This window comes from Electrophorus electricus, chromosome 17, assembly GCF_013358815.1.
Source record: "Electrophorus electricus isolate fEleEle1 chromosome 17, fEleEle1.pri, whole genome shotgun sequence".
NCBI lineage: Eukaryota > Metazoa > Chordata > Actinopteri > Gymnotiformes > Gymnotidae > Electrophorus > Electrophorus electricus.
In genome coordinates, this window is record NC_049551.1 from 8704160 (window position 1) to 8716604 (window position 12445).

Consider the following 12445-nt stretch of genomic DNA (forward strand, 5'->3'; position numbering starts at 1 on the left):
TGATCCAGGTTCTGGTTCTTGGTTGAAATTAGCAGGTGATAAAACAAGTGATTCAGATTGCAGTGGCTGCTCCATCTTAGCCCCGTTAAGCACAGAACACTAAAATGAGCCTACGACCACCATCCATACCCTCCTCTCTTCCAGAGGCACCTCCAACGACGAGATGTGCAACTTCTACATCATGTACTACATGGACAACAAGCATGCTGTGCCTTACATGGATTGCATGGACCATGGCACCAGTGGCCTGTTCAGAGGCATCCCGGCCGAAGCCAGCGTACCCATCCCCGTTAGCCCAGACAAGCTCGTCTCCATGGTGCACGGCTCCGCCCACAGAGGTATGCCAGACGCATTTCAGTATCTCTCACCCCCCCCCCCCCCCCCCATCTTTCTCTCTTTCTCTCTCTGTCTGTCAGGGACTCGAAAAAACCAATCAGGCCCCTGTGCATTCCGCCTATTTGTTCCTCTCAATTTAAGGAAGAACGTGAACCACAACGTGTGGAAAAGAAGCCCGTACAATGCAAATCGCTGCACGTGCTAAAGCGGATACAGGCTTATGCTCTGCAGCCGCCTATTAATCATTCTTGTACTGATCCCATTAAGTTTGAGACAGGCTCATTTCTCGGGTTGTTTGACAGTTTTTTTTCCCCCCTCATCCTCCTCAAGACGGCGAGGACGACTCGGAGCTCAAGCAGCCGAAGAGAGACGAGGAGGAGGTTCCCGATCAGGGTGAGTCGTCTCCAAGAGCATGTTGCCGTGCCAACGAGGTGCCGAGCGCCCGACACAAGCAGACTGTAACACATGAAACACATGGTTATGCGCTGCATTATGCAGAGAAGTCTTTCAGTACACAGTATCGAAATAAGCCGTCTAGATTAGAGTTAGCATTGCACATCACAATTAAAAAGCAACAGATTAGATACGGTGGTCTGTTAGAAGTCATTCTGCTCTATTCTGTCCCATGCTCTTGTGTTCTGGTTACTCAGAGGTTCTGCATTTCTGCCTGCGTGCTGTGTTTGGGGGTGACTGGGCATAAACATTGTTTGGGACATCACATCTCAAGGCCCAAGGTTGACGTTTGAAGCAGCGTTGCTGTGGTAACTGCTCCCAGTCTTGTGTGCACGGTTGCCTGAATCCTCCCCGAGGACCTTCTTCTTTGATCAGTTGTTCTTACTCCGAGCTGAATTGTGACACATTTGTGTCACGCTGACTTTAAGCTTCCTTAAGCGTAGCGCGGTGTGTTTGGCTTCTGGTATTGAGATTGCTCTACTTCCAGCATCCCTAAGTGAGTTTTCACAGAGTGTGAGACGAGGGGATATGCTCTTTCTCACTTTCCCAACGTCTTCCTCTCTCTCGCTATCTCTCATCCTGTGAGCTCGCCCCTCTTCCCATCTCCTCCTCACTCATCTCTCGCTCTCCCTCTCTCAGTCTTCTCCTCTCCCTCTCAGATGAACTAGATATAGCAGTGACGTGAATGCAGATGGGGGAGTCCAGGGCTTTGATGTTGCGTCTACGTTGTGCACTGCTTTATTAGAGATGGTTTCAGGGCCTTTAATCCTGGCACACCTGCTGTGAGCTCACAGCAGGCCAGGCACAAACTGTCACCACCGTTGCGCTAATCAGCATAACAGAGAAGAGTTCTGACTGCTTATTCCTAATGCGTCAAAAGGGCTCAAGGAGAGCACTCCTGTATCAGACTCAAACTGAGTGCAAGATAAAGGTGTTCCTCACAACTATCAGGGATGCTTGTGATTGTAATATAACAACATCAACAACAACATCAACAATAATAATACTAATGATGTGCACGGATGACCTTAGACGTTTGAATAATAGTGACTTAATATTGTGTTTAATTTGAAATCCATTATATAGAGGGATATTTTTAGATATATATATATATATATATATATATAAAATCTCTCTCTCTCTCTCTCCCCCACCCTCGATCTGATCTGTGGCAAAAGGAATGTCGTACACTGTCACTAGCTGGCTGGTGAGTGCCGCTCTTATTGCTAAAGGAGCATGTGGGTAGGGAATATTTTGACAGATACAGTTATGAACCGAGCTCCACTCCAGCTCGCTTCATGGTCTGCTGCCAGTATGGGGTGGTGGTTAAGATACCAGACTGTTCCGGTGGTGACCGGTAACAATGCCCCCCACCCCCCAAGAGATTGAACAATCTTTTTCTAGCAATGCTGGCATTATGATATCATAACAGCAGGCAACACTGAACCATGGCAAGCGAAGGAGCTTGTAGATTATCGGGCTTGGCTATTGAAACAGGATAGGCAAAAGACTGTAGCACATGAATGTCATTACTGGCATTATAGCTCCCAAGTGGCATGAATGACTTTCACAAAAATTATGCCTTTCATTAAAGAAATGACCCCCCCCACCCCCCCCCCCCCGTATTTACGGTATGTCTCTGGGACTCTGCACAAAGCCTTATGGATTCCATTTTCATGGAGTTGTGGTATTTTAAACCAATTTCACACATGAAAACAGAACTTGCATGTAAACGAAGAAACGTGCAGGAGTGGAGCACAGCCCCACGTCTCCATGTTTGCATGAAATATTAACTGCTGAACATTTTTTCATGAATCTGGAGTTTCCTTTCCAGAGAGGAGCTGGAGTGATGTGGCTGTCCAGAGATTTAGTTCCAGTAGGAGAGATTAGCAGGCCGATGGCATGTTGAAATAAACGTCAACAGAAATTACAAAATGAAGAAAAATTAAATGGTGTCAGTCAAGTTCCGGGTAGTGTAGTACTCTGCTGTCTATTATGAATCATATATGCATTAGTTACTTTTTGCTGAGCCCCGTCGACAGCAAGAGGAGCTTTAGTAAAGGCGCAATAACCCCTCTTAGATAAAAGCGGCTAGTACCTCACTATTATGTACTTTATGGAGAAAAACAGCAGGTACTTGACAATCAGGTTGTTTAATTGAGGCATGTCTGTTATAATCATGCTTCACAGTACTTTAAAAGACTAGAAACTGAATTAAAACTGGAATTGTTCATACTTCAGAAAGTCATAGAATGTACGCTTAATATTTCTGAGTTTGCAGTATTTGTTTATTAATGCTGAGAGTTTTAGTTAACAGTATTTATTATTATTTTTGAAAAGTAACTGTTGTACACTTGAATAATTAAAAGACAAAAAGTAGAGAAATTATTCAGTTGTGTTTTTATACTGTATACATTTTGTGTAAAATAAAAAAATATGAATTACAGAAAAAAGATTTGCAAAAGCATAAAAATGTTGGCTTGAAAAGTGTAGGCCAGAGACCCCTGATAGGTAGCACCCTCTATATAGAGTCCATGGCCACTCTTCTCTTAGGTAGAGCCTTTCCTTGCTCTGGTGCTTTCGGCTCCACTCCTGTGGTCCTACTGCCCTGCCCATGGTTTCCACAGCACAGTGGGTCCCTAGGACTGGACCTGCAAGCCCCTCCACTGGCTAGGCAGGTGTCTGCAGGGTCACATGACCCAGTGCTCAGTGCCGCCCTCTGGGCATGGCGCTCTGTAGCACCCAGTAGTCAGGAAAAGGTGGGGGAGTCCTCATGCACATTAGGTTTCCCACAGCACCTTTACTCTCTCAGGTCTGTAGTGCAGACAACAAAACCGTGGGAGGAAGAAGAAAAACAGCATCTTGGAATGTTGTGCAAGAAGTTTAAGCTTGCATCGCTGTTGTCATTTGGTTAACACCCTGCACAGATCTCCCACCTCACACACCTAATCTATTTGTGTTTCTGTCTACAATCATATGTCATATGAGTCATATGCCCACCCCAATGGGTAACAAGTACATTAGTAATTCTCAGTGCAGATATGACCTTGCCCACACAATGACTCTCCCCAAGTCTTTTGTGCTCGTATGGTTCAGGATTTTTCACTGAATTGTATTATGAGAGAGTCGAGCCCCCCCTCCCCAGTTCGAGGGGCGCCTTTCTGCCGATTCTGTGCAGGGAAGCTCTCTTCTCCTCTATTACATTGTCTGAACAGTCAGTGCTGTAAGTAAACACGCTTAGCCATTCAGCTGGGGAAGATCCATAAATCAGCCAAGCCTAATCTACTTTAGACTCCAAGGATCATAGGTTTGATGATATTGTGCAATGTTTAGAGGTGATTTGCAACAGTGTAGTTTAAAATGGCATTATTATGGATAGGCTTGCCACATGTAACCTTGTGGATATATATTAACAGCATTAACTGTTTTTTTGTAATGTTTTATAATAAACTATGTTTGTAATACATTTGGTTGATTTTATATCATTCTTGTGAGAAACTGCATTGATGGTAGCAAGCACGGTTACACTGGTTAGCTGTAATGGATGTCCCAGAAAATGAGGCTGCCACAGCAGACAAAGTCGGTCGGGTCCTATATACTCGTTTACCTGCTGTATTCCACACAAGGATAGACTATAACTCACTTATCAGGTCACTCCACTGTAAGATGTTAGCAAGGACCATTTTGGTCATGTGCACCCAAATGGCTCATTTTCCAGATTCGCTCTGTTGCCATGGTTCCTCAGTGCTGAATAGTAATGCCCAGCGATCGTAGCAACCTGATTGGTTAAAAATGCAGCAGAGATGCTTGTCACTCAGCAGTGATGCTTTTGTTTCTCTTCCTTTCTGTCTTTCAGTTGTCCCCAGTATCACAGTACTTCTGCAATGACACACTTTACACTACCTTTGCTGGGTTTGCATGATATCTGTGGAGTGAATGAAGTCAGTTCTGAGTTGAATTTTAGCCACTTGGCTGTCCTTCAGTCACACACATCACAATCATACAAGATATCTGAATCTACTGTTCAAACCCATATGCAGAATTGAGATATATGAGAGCTGTAGCTCGTTTGAATCCCTTTACTTTATTAAGGTCTGTAGACAGCAACCCCAACTTCCTTTAAACGAGCAGTGCCATAAACGGAGTGTGGTCTTATCAATGCAGATAGCTGCTTCTGCTAACGTCTACTACCTACAGACAGTTAAACCTGGCCAAAGTGGGTCAATTCGTGCCAGTTGAGACAGCCTCCTGCTAGCAGGATGCTGGGTAAACTATGCTTGCATTCAGTTAACATAAGAATCCCCTGTGGCGAATCAGCGATGCTATGCTACGATGCCGGCACAAACGCTGAAGATTCGATGCAAACCCCACATGCCTTTTGCTTTGCTGTTGCCCACTACACCCTCAATACCTTTTTGCAGAACAGGATTACTGAAGAACTCATATCACTTGTCATTCAATATTAAAACTCCAGTTGCATTAGTACTGTAGTCAGAGGCAGCAGACAAACAACAAAAGAGGAAGTGGATGAATGTGCATTCAGCTTCACCGTGTTACATATTCATCTGCAAGTGCTGTTTCCTCACAGAGCCCATCAAATGTAGATCCTGTTGTATGAAGTTATGGCTTTACTGTGACCACAATACAGTACAATGTTGTTTGTTTGTTTGTTTTATTTTTCCATATATTATGTAAATGTCCATGGGTGGGTGCCCTCTAGAAGAACAGTGCATGTCTACACTTTGGATTATTTGAAATAAGGTTGCCATCCTATGTGCTGTTTCTGAAGGTGGTAGAGGTTAAAAATGGTCTGACTGCATTTAAGAATACTGTCTTTAACTTGAAACACAGTCAAGTAAATGTGATGTTCCTCACAGGTAAAAAATATACTGACTTCTAGAGTAGACTTGTTTGATTTGCATTTGATATACAAATATTTAGCTATGTTGTTGTATAGAGTTCTGTAATGTTGAGAGCTGTGTTGTTCAGCAAACGCACATAGTCAAACCCTAGGCTTAGGAATTTTACATAATGTAATTTATATTAGTGAAGTGGAAAGACCAGCTATGTTTTCTATTTGTCCGTTAGTTCTGAGCACGGTTCTTCAGGTGTGAGGTTTTAACTCAGCTTTGAGATCTTTTTCTCTTGGGTACAGTCTCTGCGCTGCTGCCGTTGGCAGACGTGGCAGCGGGACAATACGTGGTGAGGACACATCCGAGTGGGACTGTACTTCGGTCTCAGCAGCAGCCGGTAGACATTAGCTCAGGCTGCCGCTACCCATGTCTGGGCAGCTTGATAAATCACTTGCTATATTTGCCTTTGCCGTTATTAGGACACAAATCTAAGCGCTGTCAGTCAGGACCCTTCGGTTTGTCTCTGTGTGTTTGCTGGCCAGCCTCTGATGGATGGGCTCAATAAATAGGAAATGGTCTCCCCATTCATATATCACAAGGAGTGGGACTTATGGGTCACTGTGTGGGCAAAGCAGCTAATCAGGAGGCAGGAGGTGTTTATCAACAAGGAACAATAGCATGTGGTTGTGATGTATTATCATACTGGTCAAAGATAGAGATAGGTTTAACTGAATAAAACCCAGGGTGTTTGGACTAAGTTTTGTGTGTGTTAGATTTTAGTTTAGCTTCGTTCCAGGGCTTGTCGTTTGCATAAGCTTAGAAGTAAACTTGTCATTTGAGGTCTTGGGGACCTCTTTAAATGCACCGGAGGTTGTGCAGTCGTCATGGAGCTTTGATGGAATGTGTTTGAAAGAGAGGCCATCCTTTCTAATAAAGAGCTGACCTTTTCAGTCCAAATGACCTGTCATCTCCTAGACTGAATACAAAGTAGACTTGAGTACCTGAGTGAAAATATTGTGCAAAAAGATCCATATCTCCCATAGGAAGACCTATACGGTTCATAGAAGAAGTCACCATCCATGAATTATAATGTTCAGTAATTACCGAGCTTATATGATCATTCTTAGAATAGTCAGAAGTGGTACATGAAGATCTTAGCGGCGTGGTAGGAGGTCCATTTGGTGTGTATGACACAGGGCCTCTAGCGAATTCCTCCTCAGATAGAATGTCCTCAGCAGCTCTAAAGCACTCTCACACCTACATAGATAATTCTTGCTTCTCTCCATCACATCTTGTCTACTTTCGACCGTGTTGTGAACCTGTTATCTTCCATCAGGCAGACTGCTTCCAGTCCGCTGATTCTCCACCAGTCCCTGACAGCTCTATTCACACAGCCCATTCTTCTGCTCTTCTTCTCCTCTTCCTCTTCTTATTCTTTTCTCTTTCTCCCCTTTTGTCTTTCCTGTTTTTCCCCCCTCTGTTTTTCCTGTGCAGGTGACTTCTATTCCCTTCTCTCCAAACTCCTAGGGGAGAGCGACGACATTGTCCGTGTGCATAAGTATAACCCCGCGGAGGCAGCCCAGGCGGATCTGGTGGCTGAAATCGATAGCATAATGCAAAAGAAAGGCCTGGGCTGGCCCGTGCCGGGGCTGGGCTATGGCCAGAGCGAGGACACAGTTCTGGTGAGGGACAGAGTACACAAGTTCCATCAGTTAGAAGCCACTGTCAGGCCGCCGGGGACCGCCAGACAGCTGAGAACAAAGCTGGCAAAGGTCACAAAACAAGGTGGGTCTTGGCGTCGGCTTGCGAGAAAAAAAAAATGCAGCAAAAAACAAAAAGCACCTCGGCCAGGGCGTGTTGTCGTGGCCCTCGTTTTGCCAGTCTGTGTGAATGATTTGTTTTTTTGAAGCCCATGCCTGCCCATCTCATGACTGTCATCCTTTGATTTCGAAAGGAGTGAGTTCACAGTGTCAGTTTCCCATGCGAAACCCGATCTTTATTGGCTAGGGGGCAGAAGATGTGGCTAAGAGAGGACGTTTTGTTTGGACGGTTTCCTGTATGCCGGGTGCTCTCATCACGTTACAGTCAGTAATCTTAGTGGCAGAATCCAGAGATCGGCGGAGTGATATGAAAAATCAAATCTGGGCCATTTCCATGGGCTTTTTGTTCTCAGTAAATGGAAGGGACCATAAAAGGCACTAGAAAAGGCGTCATTATGGATAAGCAATAGGCAAAAATACCACTGAAGGTTTTAATGAGGAGTAACTTACTTCGTCAGCTAGTCAGCTAGTGCTTTTTTGAGGTCTGTACACCAATTACTATAGCTCGTTTTTTTGCTGTGTTCAGAGGTCCATGATCAATTGAGTCTATCAATTTTTTTTCATTAGACAATTTTTGTGGTGGGGGGCTTTTTTATTTAAAAAATATACATTTTTGCTCAGAAAAACCACTTCTTCTCATTGCTTTAGTACATCAGCCATTGTCTCACTTGCACCCAAGAGGAGCGGCTTTGCAGTATTTTCATCAATGGCAGTTGTTCAATATCAACTGAATCACCTCTTTTGCTTCGCATTTATTGCTTGCTGCTACGCGCCACGTTTTGCTCAGGTCTAGAATCGCCATGTCAGATTTTACGCAGCGCCAATACATGTCTTTTGGCTCGCCGTCGTCGTGCTATCGATCAGTCCCCGTGATCTAATTACGAATCCAAAAGGGGGCAAGCGAATGAAATTTCATGCGTTAAGCTCCTGTGAGACTGTAAGAATAGCTGTGTTTGGTTTTTTTTACCCCCCTCATTGCAATCTTGGTAATTGCTGTTCCTGTTCACGACTCGCTGCAAATAATACATGAAGGATCGCTGGGTTGTGTTTGTATGAGACCGCTCAAGCTATGTCCTTGGGTATAGCCCAGAGAGAGACTGGGAGAAAGAGAGACAGAGGCAGAGCATGGAAGAGAACAAGATAGAGAAACGGAGAGCTTTTATAGTTAACCTGGTGTCAGTCTGGCGCATAGCACCCTACAGTGTTTTCCTTAATGCTGTTCGAGCTTGGCTATTGACCCAGAAGGAAACTTTGCACCCGTATCAATGTTACATGTTTATATCACTGTGCTTTGGAATTCCTTTGGACAGGACTTTCAAAGCGTGCTAGCTTCTGCTATGGCCCTGGGTCATCGGAGTCATTCATATTTTACATTGGAGTCATCTATGAGAGACCTGTATGGTGCCACAGTTTTTAGAGCCCTCTCTGTCAGCAGAGTTTGCGACCCGTTACAGCTCCCAGCATGCCTTTAGCATGAAGGAGATTGCTTTATTCACCACTTGGTTTACGTGTTGACCGTTTCTGATTTTGTATGCCCATATGTTTATTAACAAAATAACAATGTATCAAACACATTAGTGCAGTTGTGACGAGTATCCTCATTTCTGCATATGTGTATGCGTGTGATTGCATGTGTTTTTGTGTATTTTTGTGTGTGTGCATGCATGTTTTTTTGTCTCTGTGCATACATGTGCATGCATGTGTGTGTATGTGTGTGGTAGAGAAAGATAGTGTTCATTAATCATGATGCTGTTGTCTGGAATAGGCATCGTTATTGTTTGTTGCTCATGGTGATTTCATGCTCCATTACTGATGCATGTGATTCATGATGAACTAAAGGCATTGCTATTGCCAAAGAATGGCAGCAGAGAGAAAAAGCCTATTTCTTGAAATATCCCTAAATATTCCTCAGAACTTGAACTGAAACTGTTTTATCAAAAATGTGTGGATCTCATTTGCACACTGCAGAGGTAGACTCAGTGGGGTGTAAGTGAATATTTATGTTTTCTTTTTTTAAATATATAGCTGTACCGCATGTGTCAGTAATGTTCCAACATGCTGCACGCCTTCATAAAAATGTTAGGAACCCTTACTATCAGTGTTACACTAACAGGATTTCGTGTAGGTGCATTTTAATAGATTCATATAGAGTTGTTTCTATAGGCACTGAACTATTTCATCTGGTAGCAAGACAAAGATTTCACCTTTCCTACTTAACTGTGACATTTGCTGCTATAGGTCAAAAGCACTATGCCCCAAGCCCCAAGCTCTAAGCGGGGCGCAGGCACGGAAGCAAATCCACATTAGCAGCTAATCCCCCAGCGGGCCTTGGTGCCACTGTGCCCAGGCCGTGGAAAGGGCTTTACATGCTCGCACTTCCGTTAGCTGAGCATCTGCCCTCATTTGGGTTTGATGCCTCATGCTTCTCCATTGCTCTCCCAGGCAGACGGCGGCCCCGACGGCGGGCGGCCGGCGCCGAGCAAGCGCGGCCACCCAGCAAACGATGCTCACGAGTCGCTTTGATTTCAGACGCAGTGATTCAGACCCAAGTTAGCAGATTGCCGGATTGCATTACAGCGTTAAATGAAGCTTGAAACCAAACAGCACAGCTCTGTGTTGGAACTGAGCAGGCAGCAGGATTCTCTCCTCTCACATTACACCATTGTGAGTGATTACGCCGCCATATGCCATCCTGTCGTTTTTTTATGCTCTTTTTTGTTTTTTTGTTTTGTTTTGCTCTGAGGCAGAACCTGTGAAGGTGTTTACTCAAAGGTTGTTGGCTTATTTAGTGTGTGTGTGTATTCGCGTTCGCGTTTGTGTGTGTGTGTGTGTGTGTGTGTGTGTGTGTGTGTGTGTGTGTTTATGCACATGTGTGTGTGTTTAGGAGCCCATCTGGAAGAGAAGGCTGGCAGGCCAGAGGTGCAGCTGCAGCTGGGCCAGGTATCTGGTCTGGCTCTGGACTCCAGTGAGAACCTGATCATTTCCCCAGAGGAGACCACTGATGAGTTGTGAAAGTTGTTGGCTTATTTAATGTGTGTGTGTGTTCGTGCACATGTGCGTGTGTGTGTAGGAGCTCATCTGGAAGAGAAGGCTGGTTGGCCAGAGGTGCAGCTTCAGCTGGGCCAGGTGTCTGGTCTGGCTCTGGACTCCAGTGAGAACCTGATCATTTTCCACAGAGGAGACCACCGATGGGGAGTAAAGTAAGTACAGGCATTTCCCCAGCACTTACACTAGGACTACTGTACATGCATAACTCCTGGTAGACCTCACAATGCTAAAATGAAATGAAAATTTTCAAAAAGGTAGAAAGAAACGTTTTTTTTTTTTTGTTGTTGTAAGATTAGTCACTGTAAACATTTTCATAACATTTAAACTAATATTCTGAATAGTTTTTAGAGAAGACTGTGATAACCAAGAAACTGGACACTATAAACGCTTATAAAGCTTTAAAAAAATATTAAAAAGCTTGTGCCCATAAAAGGAATGTTAGAAAGATGTTCTTGGAACATAAATAGTTTGCAAGGAAGCTGTGTAGTGCCAGAGTACTGAGGTTTTGGGCAAGTACTGTCTTTCTAGGCTTAATGCCCCTATTCAGTTTTCAATGCAGTCTGCCATTTTACTCCTCTTTATGTTTGATATTTATTATCCTAGAGCAGGCCATTTTATGAGCAATCAAATATTTATACTTTTTAAACCTCCAGGAGGAAAATATGTGCACAGTCACCCTTTTATACATTGCAGATGGCACAAAGGCATTTCAGAGAGCATCTTTCCATCAAATCAAATTAAGTGAAGCACCTTGGCGTGCCATGCCAGCCTGCAAGGCGGGGCTTACTTCATTATCACCACCTCAGCCTTTGTGCACCCGTTCACTTGATGGCTTTTGGTTTTGCACAGGGGAGCGGAAGTCATAGTGTTGCTCAAGGTCTGCAGCCGCAAGCAAGGAGTCATTAGACTGACTTCGACCGCAGCTTGGTCTGTTAATCCACCGAGCTCCGGTGGGATCATGTCGCATTAGCATACAGAGCCTGGTGTAGCGCTCATGATGAATGGAGACTGATAGTCCCTCATAATGTTTGCATTGTTTGGCCTGGGCGTGTCTATATAGATTGCTCCTTCACGTCTTCCCATTGCAAGGGACTGAAAAGGATACTTGTGGTTTCCGTGAAGCAATCAGTATCTTAATGGGCTGGGCTGGGATGATACTTTTATAACAAAGCTTATATTTATGTCACCGTGATGTGCTTATATGATCATGTGTCTAAGCTGAGGACTGTGGTGGAGGGGCACTTTAGGGTCACACTATCTATGCTACTAGCAAATGTGCAGTCACAAAACAATAAGATTTCTGAATGGAAAGTGAAGTAGCCCCATGCAGCTTGACATGAAAAACAACGATGAGAAAAGCTCTTAGTTGAATTTGGAATTGAAAAGTATCATAGCTGACAATGCCTGACATGAAAACAGAGCTAGGATTCTATAACTCCACCTGCAAATTGCTGCCAGCCCTGTAAGCCATTGTTACTGGTAAGCCACAGATGGTTTGGATCAGAATTTGAGAATCCCTGGTGCTTACTCTGAATTCTTCACTGGATTTTATCACCTACACTGACAACTCCATTTAAACACCATTTAGCTCTCAGATATCATGTTTGGGGCTTGAAGCCATGGGATTATGAATGAAGAGTCACGTTATGGCACAAGGTAAAAGCCCCAAAGACTAAAAACACACCCTGTGTAAGCCTCGGTTATCCATTATGTCTCGTAAGTCTGCATGATCGCTCAGCACCTGCCTGTCCTGTCGCTGCATAGGGAGGAAAGCTGACCACAGCTGCCAGAGTGAATTCCGCGGGTCCATTAATTACTTTGGTCGGTCCTGTGCTCAGTTCAGCAGGCTGGATTATTTCCGGCAGAGACCCAGCATCAATCCCGGATAAGAAGAACTGCTCTGGTGCCAGGCGTCCAGATGAAGCATCCAGAGTT

At 44.3% G+C, this 12445-nt stretch overlaps 1 protein-coding gene across 7 annotated transcripts in view; it reads left to right on the forward strand.

Moving 5' to 3' along the window:
* Window positions 1-12445, forward strand: part of pam (peptidylglycine alpha-amidating monooxygenase) — a 43290-nt gene that overhangs the window by 20673 nt on the left and 10172 nt on the right. For 4 of the 7 annotated variants that reach the window (XM_035535231.1, XM_035535230.1, XM_027008989.2 and 1 more), the window contains 4 exons: window positions 145-338; window positions 667-729; window positions 7137-7427; window positions 10533-10662. In XM_035535231.1, coding sequence (XP_035391124.1) covers window positions 145-338; window positions 667-729; window positions 7137-7427; window positions 10533-10662 — 678 coding nt within the window. The remainder of the gene's footprint in view (window positions 1-144; window positions 339-666; window positions 730-7136; window positions 7428-10532; window positions 10663-12445) is intronic. The other 3 variants (XM_035535232.1, XM_027008994.2, XM_027008991.2) reach the window with 2 other exon arrangements.